At 49.7% G+C, this 14,517-nt stretch overlaps 1 protein-coding gene across 7 annotated transcripts in view; it reads left to right on the plus strand.

Annotated features, from left to right (window-relative positions):
* The window catches only part of HMBOX1 (homeobox containing 1), a 110,408-nt gene that overhangs the window by 80,762 nt on the left and 15,129 nt on the right, over positions 1–14,517 (plus strand). For all 7 annotated transcript variants that reach the window (XM_081904207.1, XM_081904206.1, XM_081904210.1 and 4 more), the window contains exons 5-6: positions 4,958–5,068; positions 12,126–12,279. In XM_081904207.1, coding sequence (XP_081760333.1) covers positions 4,958–5,068; positions 12,126–12,279 — 265 coding nt within the window. The remainder of the gene's footprint in view (positions 1–4,957; positions 5,069–12,125; positions 12,280–14,517) is intronic.

The raw sequence follows: 14,517 nt of genomic DNA on the forward strand, positions 1-14,517 counted from the left end.
TTGCACAGCAGGCTATCTTGCAATCACGCTAAAGTCACCCACCCCATCCTCTTTCCCTCCCTCCCTCTGATCAAGAACTATTTCTGTATTTCAGGGGCACATTCTAGCTAAGCGGGGCCTGTAAGACAGAGTTGTTCCGCCTGGCTTTTGGCTTGGAATCAACTTGATTCCCTTCCACCTCTTTCCTTTTCCTTCTGTGATGGAACTCCTACTTGGGGACTTCCCTGGCTTTTTTTCTGGCCCACGTAGGACCAGTCTGGATAGTTGGCCTTGGTGAAGACTTGACGTTTTCATCCCCCAAAACGTTTTTGAGTTTCGGCTGAAATGAGGCTGCATTTTAATGTTGCATTTTAATCTTGTTTTTTTTAAGTTGTATTTCAATGAATTGTTTTATATCTGGTGTTAGCCGCCCTGAGCCTGGTCTTGGCTGGGGAGGGCGGGGTATAAATAATAATAATAATAATAATAATAATAATAATAATAATAATTATTATTATTATTATTATTATTATTATTATTATTATTATTATTATTAGTCACAGGACTTGGGTAGGGGTGGTGGTTGGGATACACAGATCAGGGCTGGTGAGGAGGAATCTGGTCCGAGTAGAGGGCTGGAGAGAAAAGCCTGGGAGACTGCTTGAGATTTTTTGTTTGGCTTTCTCAGGCGTGCCACCTTGAGGTCCTTAGAGAAAAAGGGCCAGCTATAAATGCAATAAAACAATAAAGTAATGCTATGCAGCAAAATACAGGGACGCAGGTGGCGCTGTGGGTTAAAGCCTCAGCGCCTAGGGCTTGCCGATCGAAAGGTCGGTGGTTCGAATCCCCGCGGCGGGGTGCGCTCCCGTTGCTCGGTCCCAGCGCCTGCCAACCTAGCAGTTCGAAAGCACCCCCGGGTGCAAGTAGATAAATAGGGAGCGCTTACTGGCGGGAAGGTAAACGGCGTTTCCGTGTGCTGCGCTGGCTCGCCAGATGCAGCTTCGTCATGCTGGCCACGTGACCCGGAAGTGTCTCCGGACAGCGCTGGCCCCTTGCCTCTTAAGTGAGATGGGCGCACAACCCCAGAGTCTGTCAAGACTGGCCCGTACGGGCAGGGGTACCTTTACCTTTACCTTTATGCAGCAAAATAAAGCAGAAAAGCTGAAAAAAGGGGGAAAAAACCCAAAGCTTGCTGCTGCAGTTAGTTGTTGTTGTTGTTATTGTTATTATTATTATTATTGCTCCGCCTTTACCGGTTCAAAACTGGGCTCAGGGTGGCTAACAACAAATTTAAAACACTTCATTATAAAAGCAGCATAAAATACAGTATAAAAACATGAATAACAATAAAATTGAAAAATCAATTAAATAATCCCCAGGGCTAGCTGGCTGAATTGGTCCTACTTGGGCCAGCGAGGAGGCCAGGGGAGAATTAGCTGTGGGGTCTCGGAGCGGAATGGGGAAGTCTTTTATTTATAGAGGCTGCCTTTCAAGGGTTGTGTAGTAAGACAAACAAGACGCTGATGGGCAGGGCAGCTTATTAATAATACGCAGAGAAGGCGAATGACAGGGTGAACCGGAGCTAATAATAGCCTGTGCAGGAAGACCCAGTGGAAAGGGGCTCTTCCTTTCATGCTTGCGCCCTCTAGAGATGAGATTGGGGAAAAGCATGCAGTGGGAACTAATTTGGGATGCGGGGGAACTGTGATGTGGGAAGGGGGTCTCCCAGGTTCATCAGCCCCAGTCGTGTTCCACAGGCAAAAAGGTTGTTTCAGTGGAAACCAATCTGCTGACAACCAAATAAAAATGCGAAAAGAATACGTTTCAAACGTCGTGTTTAAAATAAAGCTCTCCCCCAAAGCTGTGAATTTTGAAGTAGACACAGAGTCCTTTAATGTGTCAAAAGCCCTCCCCTTGATCACAGTGGCCTGGTTTTCATAAAATTGTAGAGTTGGAAAGGACCTAGATCTTGTTTTTTTGGACTACAGCTCCCATCATCTCTAGCTGGTGGGACCAGTGGTCAGGGATGATGGGAATTGTAGTCTGAAAACAGCGGGGGGGGGCACAAGTTTGGGAAACCCCAATCTAGCCTAACCATCCGCAGCGTAGGATCCACAGCTAAAATTCAGGAATCGGTTCACACTAAACCAAACAGTGGCACAAATGCATGGGGCTTGTGGGGAGGAGGTGATTGTGTCCACTTTCCCTCCTCCTCCGCATTCTGCTGCTGTGCTAAAGGAAACCATGGTTTGGCTTAGCACACTCTCTGAACGTGAGGTTGTGTTTTCGCTCTCTTGGTGCCATAGTTAGGCCGTTCGTCAAAGGAGCATGAAACCACTAAACCCAGTGCAGTGGCAACCAAGGAAGAGCAAAGAAGCCACAATGTCCTCTCCCAGAGCCTGTGCTCATGTGCAGTAAACCGTGGTTTGGCTTAGCACAGGGGTCTGCAACCTACGGGCCTTGGGCCAGTAGCGGCCTACGGGGCTCATCTAACTGGGCCAAGGTGACCCCTGCTGCCCGCTCTTACTGACTTCTCGGTTGATCGTGCCTGTGTGCATGCGCCTAGGCGCTCCTCCGACCCAGATGTGCACTGGAAATAGCATGTGCGCACGCGTGTGGGACGGAGAAGCGCCCGTGCGCATGCGCACATGCTATTTCTGGGGCACATTTGGTTCGGAGGAGAGCTGGAAATAGTGTGTGTGCACACGCATGCGCGCTCCTCCAACCCAGAAGAGCGTGCGTGTGCAAACACTGCGGCCCATCCTTCAACAGAAGGAGTGTGGACTAGCCCATTATCCGGTAAGCTTGCCAATCCTTGGCTTCGCACCACATGTGAGCCAGCTCACTGAGTCATCTATCCAGGCACTACGAGTCCAGATCCTAAAAATAACGCACAGGGGAGTGTTTAATGAATGATACGCTTCCCATTTTAAAAATGCGGAGAGAAGTAGCTTTCCTGCCTACCACGGAAGTTACGGTTAATCTCTGCCCCTCCCAGGAATGCAAGCTTGGCCCGCGACCATGGGTGCCCAGGACTGTGGGTGCCATGCAGCTTTCATGGCCTTGGAAATTTGTGGGTGCCCGGCCCCTTCATGGGGCATGGGATGCAGGTACCGCTGTGGATTAAACCACAGAGCCTAGGATTTGCCAATCAGAAGGTCGGCGGTTCGAATCCCTGCGACGGACTGAGCTCCTGTTGCTCGGTCCCTGCTCCTGCCAACCTAGCAGTTCGAAAGCACGTCAAAGTGCAAGTAGATAAATAGGTACCACTCCGGCGGGAAGGTAAACGGCATTTCCGTGCGCTGCTCTGGTTCGCCAGAAGCGGCTTGGTCATGCTGGCCACATGGCCTGGAAGCTGTACGCCGGCTCTCTCGGCCAATAAAGCGAGATGAGCGCCGCAACCCCAGAGTCGTCCGCGACTGGACCTAATGGTCAGGGATCCCTTTACCTTTATCAGGGCCCCAGGGAGTTGCCTATGGCCCCTCCCCACACCAAAAAATTCATTCCGTGTCTTGGAATATCACCCACTCTCTTTTCTTCCGCATGCTTCAAGTTATCTTAAAGATGTGGCAATTTCTATCACTTCCTTCCCGGTCTGCATTTCTGATGCACCCAGGAATGGCTGCTGTTTACTCCTGGATGCGTGGCTGGATCGTTCTGTCCAGAGCAGAATGAACGGCCGAGTGAGTCATTCCATTTCCTGGTGGACGTGTTCGTAATGTCCTATAATCTGCTATTCTGCGCTCGCTGTCTCTCTCCCCCCCACAAGTCGTTGTCTATCTATGTAAGCGGTAGGAGCAATTAATCACAATAATGTCACCTGAAAATTCGGTCTCTTAAATGTGAGAGCTCAAAGCCATATATATATATATATGGGCTCTTTTTAAATTAAAATAAGAATGCCCGGGTCTGTGTATTCTTGCTCCAAAGCACCCAAACTGTGTGTCCAGAGTAGGGTTAGGGATCCCAATCCAAAACTGGTGGCACGATGTTCCCCGCACCTTGCAAAATGTGCCTGGTGGAATGAAAACTCAATGTAGGATTTAATGCATAATGGGGATATTAAGGCAGTGGTTCCCAAAGCAGGGTGGCAGTGGGATTACCCAGGGGAGTGCCGGGGTGCTAACTTGAATAAAATATTAGGGGGCCCAGGTAAGCCCTGCCCCACATAACTGATCACAAGATGCAGCACACACAACCACACCATTTGAATGGCAATGCCCATAAACCCTGCGATGTCCCTTTTGACACGAAGTGACCAAATGTGGTCGCTCCATAGATTTTGTCTGATGGCATTATGATAAATAGGCAGTTTTGTTTTCAGTTCCTTTCCTAATGCTCCCTGGCAGGACAAGAATTGGGAACAGCATGTGTGGCTTGGTCACAGGTTGTCCGTAGGGCGTGATGAAAACTTGTGCGCAAGAGGAGGAGCCACATGGTGTGGCAATCAGTTGCATAGTTTCTCTTTCTCTCTCTGGGGACTCATACGATACGATACGATAAGATAATCTTTATTGTCATTGTCCCATACAGAACAACGAAATTGAAAAATCTACATAAGACATTCAAAACCCAACAAGCCTGCTATCCCAGGTATCCCAGCCTGGTTAGCCCCCTAAAAACTCTGATACCCCATTTTGAAATACAATATACTCCCATACAGACTACAATGTGTTTAAAACCAAAATCACATTTGGGTAGTAACTGTTTCTTAGGCTGCTGGTCCTAGTCTTTATAGCCCTCAGCTACATTAGTAAAATAAAAGAAGGAAAAAAAAACAGTGTTTTGAATGCGTTATAAACATGCAACAGCAGATGGCGCTGTATAGCACAAACTTTTTCTTTGCAATTTTATATAGCGGTTGTTTTTTTTCTTTCCATTTTATTATAACGTTTTAATTTATGACTTATTTACAGCGGGGTTTTCCCTCATGTGTAGACCAACCCTTTCTCTCTCCTCTCTTTGCTCTTTCCTGCAGGTATCAGTCAGAGCCGGATCTCCCACTGGCTGTTGCAACAGGGATCGGACCTGAGCGAACAGAAGAAAAGGGCCTTTTACCGATGGTACCAGCTTGAGAAGACAAACCCCGGTAAACAAAACCAAGCCGAGACACTCCAGCTGTTCCCTCTGAACCAAACCTTTTGCCCAGCGGCTGTGAGTGTTGTTGGCTTCATCGTGCTTCGGTTGGCATGGACCCTCCCCTCCCGCCTCCCTCCCTTGCTCCCTGCCCCCCCCCAGTTACAGTCCATGCTCAGGAATGGGGGTGGGTGGGAGTGGGAGGAGGCTTGCATTGGGGAGAGGAAGGTATGGGGGCTTCCCTGCAAACGGATCTGTATCGGGGGCCTTGTTTTCCAAAGAGGGCTGGCAGAGGTTTGGGGCGTGCGTGGAATTTACGGCGTGGAATTGCAACTTGAACGATCCCAAAGTGCGCTGGACAACATTGCACGGCGATTCCTTCACTCGTCAGCAGGCGGCGCTGCTGTTTTGATTAACCGGCGGGGAGACAGTAGGACAAGAATGGGAGCTTTAAATGCCATGACAGCTATCGCCCGTGGCCTCTGAATTATTGTTTATTTGGTTTCTGTCCTCCCGCCTCAGTCCTAAAGGGTAAAGGGAACCCTGACCATTAGGTCCAGTCGTGACCGAGTCTGGGGTTGCGGCGCTCATCTCACTTTATTGGCCGAGGGAGCCAGCATACAACTTCCAGGTCATGTGGCCAGCTTCTGGCGAACCAGAGCAGCGCAGGGAAATGCTGTTTACCTTCCCGCCGAAGCGGTACCTATTTATCTACTTGCAGTTTGACGTGCTTTTGAACTGCTAGGTTGGCAGGAGCAGGGACCGAGCAATGGGAGCTCACCCGTTGGATTTGAACCGCCGACCTTCTGATCGGCAAGTCCTAGGCTCTGTGGTTTAACCCACAGCGCCACCCGCGTCCCATTCCTTAAGTCCCAGCTTCAGTCTTTAAGGATCCCCAAAGGCAACAAGCGTAAGATAATGCAATAAGAGTTTGCTCAGCATGCAGTGATGCAGAGGATTGATAATAATAATAATAATAATAATAATAATAATAATAATAATAATAATAATAATAATAAATTATTTATTATTTATATGCCGCCCATCTGGCTGGGTTTCCCCAGCCACTCTGGGCGGCTTCCAACAAAAGATTAAAATACAATTGTTTAGTCATGTCCGACTTTTCGTGACCCCATGGACCAGAGCATGCCAGGCACTCCTGTCTTCCACTGCTTCCTGCAGTTTGGTCAAACTCATGCTGATAGCTTCAAGAACACTGTCCCACTATCTCCTCCTCTGTCGTCCCCTTCTCCTGGTGCCCTCCATCTTTCCCAACATCAGGGTCTTTTCCAGGGAGTCTTCTCTTCCCATGAGGTGGCCAAAGTACTGGAGCCTCAGCTTCAGGATCTGTTCTTCCAGTGAGCTCTCAGGGCTGATTCCCTCCCTCCCTTCCTCCCTTCCTTATCTGGCTTTGTCAATGAGGATTTGCAGTTGGAGGCTACCTCTTTTCTTACCTCCAAAGTAACCAATAGGTGTGCTTTTCTACTTGGGGGGCTTAGCCCACGGATTTTCAAGTGGCTGGTGAGTGAAGTGTAAGCCCAGGAGTACAGTGCCTGGATTTGCGTTTTGCAGAAGCACTGTGGCTCGTTGGTAGAGCACTTTCTATGGAAAATCATTGGTCCCCCTAGCTCTGATTGCTTACACTGACTGGCAGAGGCTCTCCTGGCTTCCAATGATGGCTCTCTCCCAGCTATAGCCCTTCCTGACGTCTCCAGGTAGCAGATAACAGAGGGGGACCTCTGCCTCGCACAATACCAGGCTGGATGGACAAACCGATCTTACAGCTTATAGGGCAGTTTCGTATTTTAGTGCAGATTTTATGACACGGCCACTTCCTTCTGAAAAGCTGAGGATTTTTGCTTTGCCCCGATTTTATTTTTGTGAGGTGCATCTGTCGCTCTGTGCTCCTGTCTTCCATATGTGACTTCTTAGAAATTAAGAGGGGGACTCCCAGCATGTAAAGCCACTGCACATGGAAGTTTCCATGTACCTCTGGCTAACAGTCCTCCAACGAAGCTGAAATCTGGGAGATTCAGGACAGGCCAAAGGGAGGTCCACAACTCATAGCAAAGAGTGGAAGCTGCTGCCAGCAGATGTAGGGACAGCCACCAACTTTGCGGAAGAGAAGGCTATCGGAGGAGCACAAGAAGAGCGTTGCTGGATCAGGCCGATGGCCCACCTAGTCTGGCATCCGGTCGACAACATGGGAAGCCGTCAAGCCAGGATCTGAGCCCAAGAGCAGCACTGTCCCCTCCAGCCTTTTCCAGCAACTGGTCTTCAGGAGCATTGCTTCGTACAACCATGGAGGCCCAGCCAAGCCACGATGGCTAGCCATGGTAGATACCGTATTTTTCGCTCCATAAGACACACTCTTTTCTTCCTAGAAAGTAAGGGGAAATGTCTGTGCGTCTTACGGAGCAAGTGTGTGGTCCCTGGAGCCAAACTGCCCAGGGGCAAAAAGCAGATCATGCTATATATTTTTTTGAAAGAGGGAAGTGGGTGTTGAAACAAAGCCGCTGATCGGGGAGAGAGATAAGGGACGCTAGAGATAAAGGAGGCTGCCTGGGATGGGGAGGTAAAGACAGCAAACTTGCAAAGGGGGGAAACAGGAAGACTAAAGCAATAAGGAGAGAAATTAGAAGAAAAGAAGGAGCAAAAAACTGCTCCAGCTAAGGAAAAGACACTAAGGCAAACAAGTGGGAAGGGAATGTTGAAAGGAAACAGCTGATCTGGAGAGAGATAAGGGATGCTAGAGGAGGCTGCCTGGGAGTGGGGAGTTAAAAGCCCATGGATCCTTAGGATTTTTATATTGGGTCACCCCAAATTCACCATCAGATCACATAGCATGTCCATGGCTACAGCCTGCACCAAAAAAAATCAGGCATCCACTGTTTCCTGGGGCTACAATGGGGCAAAAACGTGGTTACAAAGCATGGATCCTCAGGATTTTTGCATTGGGTCACCCCAAATTCACGATCAGATCACAAGTGTGTGTGGCCATAAAAATCATACAGCCACCGTTTCATTCAGAATATTTTTTTTCCTTGTATTCCTCCTCTAAAAATTAGGTGCTTCTTATGGTCAGGTGCATCTTATGGAGCGAAAAACACGGTAATTCAAGGAGGATAGGTCTGGTCAGGGCTTCTAGTCACAACAGCTGCGCTCTGCCTCTGCTGCTGGAAGTCGCATGCCTCTAGACACCAGCTGCCGGAAACCACAGGAGGGGAGAGAGTGCTGCTGTTGCACCCGGGTCCTGCTTGCGGGCTTCCCATAAGCATTTGCTTGGCCGCCGCGAGAGCAGGGTTCCCGACTAGAAGGGCCATGATCCAGCAGGGCTCTCCTCCGCCAAGTTGGCTGGCGCTTCTTCCCGCAAGGGCCCTGCGGCTCGCCCGCCAGCGTTCCGAGCAAAGTGCATTTGGGAACCGGGTCGGAGCTTTGCCGCATTGGCCGACCCACCTCGGAGCGCCCACGCTTTGACACCAGCGGCACTGATTCATTAGGGCAGACTGGATGAGTCTGGCAGGGCCAGCAGGTAGCTGGCCAAGTGGGAAAGGATGAATGAGTTCCCTTGGCTGAGCTCCCCGTCTCTTCTTCCCTCGGCTGTCACAGACACGGGCTCGGCTTGGGGATGCGAGGCATCAACCACCTGCGTCCCTTTTGGGGATGTTCTTGTTTTTTTAGCACAAATGCCAGAATGTCCTTCCTGAATTTGCTCCTGCTTTAACCCAAGTACAGTGGTACCTCAGGTTACATACGCTTCAGATTACATACGCTTCAGGTTACAGACTCCGCTAACCCAGAAATAGTGCTTCAGGTTAAGAACTTTGCTTCAGGATAAGAACAGAAATGGTGCTCTGGCGGTGTGGCGGCAGCAGGAGGCCCCATTAGCTAAAGTGGTGCTTCAGGTTAAGAACGGTTTCAGGTTAAGAACAGACCTCCGGAACGAATTAAGTACTTAACCCGAGGTACCACTGTAGTTGCACAAAACAAATGAAATACCATGAAAATCCCTGAAACAAGAAGTAATCAACCAGAAATATTATCTTATGAAAATAAACTAAAAAATCAAAATCAAAACGTTTAAGGACAAAAATTAGAAAAACCTAAAACTGAACAAAGCCTTAACGGGATGCTGGCTACAAACCTCATTTCAGTTTCCTCAGAAGGAAATAGAAAAAATCATGAACCTTAAATGACCAAAATTCAAAAAGAAGGGCTAGAACTCCCAAAAATTCTGAAGTATTGTAATCCTAGCTCGACCTAGGTGAAGCAAAGTGAAGCAATAAAGGATTGAGGACTCAAAGGTACAGTTTCTAATACTGAATTTACAAAAAGGGGTTGAAAACCTAAATGGCAAGTTTTAGACAGAGCCCAACTTAAAGCAAGCAAAGCACAGTAATTAAGAGTTGAGGACTCAGCTGTGAAAATTCTACTGTTGCCTTTACAAAAAACCTCCTCCTCCTCTTCCTCCTCCCTTCTTTGGCGATCCCTCGTAGCCGAGTAAGATTGTCTTCCATAAACACGGTTTTAACAATGAGTCTGTAAGTGACTGTGGAGGCCAATTCTGGACCCACACGCCCTTCCACAGTGGGGACATTGGTTTCCGGGCGGGAGTTGATCGCGGTGTGGATTTGCCAAGCGTGCCTTCCTCGCAGCACGTTTCTCCCTTGCGTCCTGAGTTTGAGTGTCTTCAAAGCCCATGACACCTTTGGTAAAGGCTGTTCTCCAACTGGAGCGCTCGCAGGCCAGTGTTTCCCATTTGTTGGTGTTTATACTGCATTTTTTGGGGTCCCATCTGGCATGGTAATGTTGACACTGGCTGTGCCTCTAGGGTTTGGGGAAGGGAGTATATCTCTGCCCTAACTGGAGCGTCTGGGGATGCAACCTGGGGTCTTCTGTATGCAAAGTAGATGCTAAGACCGCACCCCAGCTGCCGAATCAGAAATTAGGCCGGTGCCAGGCGTATTTTGCAACAAAAAGTTTTGCAACATTAAAACATCAGTCATTAAAAGCTTCCCTAATTAGGGCTGCCTTCAGATGTCTTCTAAAAGTCTGGTTTTCTCTTTGACATCTGGTGGGATGGCGTTCCACAGGGCGGGTGCCACCACCAAGAAGGCCCTCTGCCTGGTTCCCTGTAACTTCACTTCTCGCAACGAGGGAACTGCCAGAAGGCCCTTGGCGCTGGACCTCAGTGTCCGGGCTGGACGATGGAGGTGGAGACGCTCCTTCAGGTATATAGGACCGAGGCCATTTAGGGCTTTGAAGGTCAGCACCAACACTTTGAATTGTGCTCAGAAACGTACTGGGAGCCAGTGTAGGTCTTTCAAGACCGGTGTTATGTTGTCTCGGCGGCCGCTCCCAGTCACCAGTCTAGCTGCCGCATTCTGGATTAGTTGTTGTTTCCGGGTCACCTTCAAAGGTAGTTGAGAACATATAGGGTTTTTCTTTTGGTCCTCTTTTTAATGAAGGAGGATCTTTGTAATGCTCCTCTTACAGAAATTATTTGCATCTGGATGCTACATCAGCACAGAAATCTGTTTCCAGCCCCTGCCCCCTGCTTTGACGTTGATTGTACTGACTCGATAGAAGTCCAAGCGTGTTTGTTTAACAGGGTTTCCCAAACTGTTTTTTTGGACTCCAACTCCTATCATCCCTAGCTAGCAAGACCCAGTGGTCAGGGATGATGATGGGAATTGTAGTCCCAAAACTGCTGGAGAGAGACCCAAGTTTGGGAAAGTCTGGCCTAGATGACTTTAAAAGTTTGGGGAACCCTGGTTTAAGGGAAGGGATGCAAGTCAGCGGTTTCAATCCCCGGTTACTCCAGGTAAGGTTGCGAAAGACTCCCCGCTGAAACCCTGGACAGCTGCTGCCAGTCAGTGCAGGGAATACCAACTCTATACAAGGCAAATTTCTAGGTTCCTGTGGTACGTTGGGTCGGATCATTGGCCCCCTGCTCTGACTTGGAACTTGCACATGAAAAGCATGTTTCCCGCGGCACGTGGCTTTGCCGTTCTGATCAAAATAAGGAGCTTGGCAAAAGAAAAAGGAACTTTTTTTGGGAGTGGTGGTTTAAACCTGCATTGCTTTTGGGTGGAAGAATTAGGGCCTTCTCTGAACTTAGACCTCCGGCTTAGCTGCAGAGCAGTTTTGGCGTGTTCACGAGCATTTCAGCAGTTTGGAAGCAATGAATGCTGATGATTATTAATAATAAAGCACATCTGCGCTCTAGATTGAGGGACTGTGGGGATCTGATTATGGGCAGCAGTGTGGAGAAGGCAGAACTGTCACAGCGGTGGGCAATCCTTGGTCTACTATGTGTGCAAGAGAGGGAGGGATACAGTATATGAATTATGTGCAAAGTAGATGTGGAGGAAATGAGGTTGTAAGTTATAGGAGTTTGGTTATACAGCCATACCTCGGGTTATAGACGCTTCAGGTTGCGCGTTTTCGGGTTGCGCACTGCGCCGAACCAGGAAGTTACTGGAATGGGTTACTTTCTGGTTTTGGTGCTCGCGCATGCGCAGAAACACTGAATCACGCTTTGTGCATGCACAGAAGTGCCGAATTGCGACCTGCATGTGCACAGCCACGACTCTGCGGGTTGCAAACGTGCCTCCCGCACGGATCATGTTCACAACCTAAATGTCCACTGTACCTGCGTGCCTTTTCACCTGAGCAAAAGAGGCTTTTTTAAAAAATGAAAGAGCAGGTGTGCTGTACTTTTAGACGAGCTCCTGTTTCATCAGGGCAGGTGCTGTTTTAGAAAGAAGCAAATTTACGGAAGGTCAGTCTTCATGGCTACTAGTCATGATGGCTCTTCTCTGCCTTGATGCTCAGAGGCAGCTATGCTCCTGAATCCCAGGTGCTGGAAGTCACCAGACAGGAAGAGCTGCTCTTGCGTTTGAATCCTGTTTGCAGGTTTCCCAGAAGAGGTATCTGGCTGGCCTTTGTGAAAATAGGTTTCTGGATTAAGTGGGCCGCTGCGTTCCTTCGGTGTTGAGCGGGGAGCCGAGCGGGGCTTTCCAGTTCCGCCGGGAAACACTTCTGTGTCCCGCTTTGCTTTTTTCCAGGGGCGACGTTAAGCATGAGGCCGGCCCCGATCCCGGTAGAAGAACCTGAATGGAGGCAGACTCCTCCCCCCGTCACAGCTACCTCTGGCACCTTCCGCTTACGGCGGGGAAGTCGGTTCACCTGGCGGAAGGAGTGCTTGGCCGTCATGGAAAGGTAAGGAACCCCAAAGGGCTGGGTGGACCGGGTTTGGCACAAATGTCAGTTGTGCTGTGGAGCCTAATAAAAAGGGGGGGGGCATTTCTACCTGTTCCCAATACAGTCGTACCTTGGATCCCGAACGCCCTGGAACTCGGACGTTTTGGCTCCCGAACGCCGCCAACCCAGAAGTGATTGTTCTGGTTTGCAAATGTTCTTTTGGAACTCAAACTTCCGACGGGGCTTCCATGGCTTCTGATTGGCTGCAGGAGCTTCCCGCAGCCAATCAGAAGCCGCGATTTGGTTTTCAAGCGTTTTGGAAGTCGAACGGACTTCCGGAACGGATTCCGTTCAGCTTCCAAGGTACGACTGTGTTATCTACACCAGCGGTTCCCGAAGGAAACCACGGAAGGTTGTAGATTATACTGGAGGATGTTGAGATGAGCAGCCCCCTGATACGCAGATGGCGGTCCTGTTGCCCAAGGGCACAGGAATAGGTGGGGCGCCTGAGATCTCTCCAGTGGGCAACATGGGACTATACCTTTGAAGGTGATTTAGAAACTACAGCAAATTCAGAACACAGCTGCCAAACTTGTGACTAGGAGCTGCTGCCGGGAACATATATCCTAAAGGATGTTCACTGGCTCCCAGTACATTTCTGAGCACAGTTCAAAGTGTTGGTGCTGACCTTGAAAGCCCTAAACGGCCTCGGTCCTGTATACCTGAAGGAGCGTCCCCACACCCATCATTAAGCCCAGACACTGAGGACCAGCGCTGAGGGCCTTCTGGAGGTTCCCTCCCTATGCGAAGCCAAGGTACAGGGAACCAGGCAGAGGGCCTTCTCGGTAGTGGCACCCACCCTGTGGAACACCCTCCCATCAGATGTCAAGGAAATAAACAACTATCTGACTTTTAGAAGACATCTGAAGGCAGCCCTGTTTAGGGAAGTTTTTAATATTTGATGTTTTATTATTGTTTTGTACGTGTTGGAGGCTGCCTAGAGTGGCTGGGGCAACCCAGCTAGATGAGCGGGGAATAAATAATAGAATTGTTATTAGTTGCATCACTGCATTCCAACCCTACAAAAGCCAGAGACTTCTAACACTGCCCCACCCCCACGAAAAAAATGCAGTACCCTCCATCATCACAGTTTAAGGGCAGATTCCTGCCAGTCAAGCCCACTCAAGGCAGTAGTTGCAGAGGAGGGATGGCTGGTGTGGAAAAGTCCTGAGGCCCACATATTGGGTCTTGGTGGGTCGTGTTTGGCCCTCGGCCCTCCTGTTTCCCATCCTGGCTGATTTTGCAAGGCTGGGATCCACTGGATCCAGCGGAGAGGTTGGAGCTGGGAACAACAGGCGGCAACAAAGACTGCCTGGTCACGTTGGGCAGCCCGTTCCGTAGCTGATCAGTACATCTCTGGGCGTCCTGTTCCTTCGCCCCCGCTGCATAAGTATTGCATGCTGAGGGATCTGCAGCCCGCTTGTAATTCAATTCTCTTTTCCTTCGCTGCTGCTTTGGAATTCCTCCCAGTGCACATTATGGGCTGCCGGGGTGCGGCTTTTGTGCTGGAGATCCAGAATCTCTCACATCTCTCCTCCGTCTCTCCTCCGTCCCCTCCCTTCCCCGCTTCTTAAAAACTTCTCTTGGAATATTTACGAGCCGAAGGTTAAAGAGAAGCAGCGAGCGGACGTTTGTGCTCGTAGCTGCAGGATGGGTGTGGTTCTAGATAAACTGCGTCGTGAGATCTCTCTCGTGGCTGTGCAGTCCTCTACATCACCTGCATGAACATAACCTTGTTTGTTGCCCAACCCCAACCCCCAAATAAAATAGGCTAGCCTTGCCCTGGTCTCCTGAGAGCGGCCTGCTCCTTGCTTGCGCGGAGAGCCAGGAGGTCGCTTTGGGCGTAAATGGAGGTTCAGGCAGGAAGCCTCCTTGATTATTTGTGCATATTTACGGCCTGCTCCTAAGGGACGCGGGTGGCACTGTGGGTTAAACCACAGAGCCTCGGACTTGCTGATCGGAAGGTTTGCGGTTTGAATCCCTGTGACGGGGTGAGCTCCCGTTGCTCGGTCCCAGCTCCTGCCAGCCTAGCAGTTTGAAAGCATGTCAAAGTGCAAGTAGATAAATAGGTACCACTCTGGTGGGAAGGTAAACGGCGTTTCCGTGCGCTGCTCTGGTTCGCCAGAATGGCTTAGTCCTGCTGGCCACATGACCTGGAAGCGAGATGAGCACCGTAACCCCAGAGTCGGCCACGAC

Source organism: Podarcis melisellensis, assembly GCF_964234715.1.
Source record: "Podarcis melisellensis genome assembly, chromosome: 3".
Classification (NCBI taxonomy): Eukaryota; Metazoa; Chordata; class Lepidosauria; order Squamata; family Lacertidae; genus Podarcis; species Podarcis melisellensis.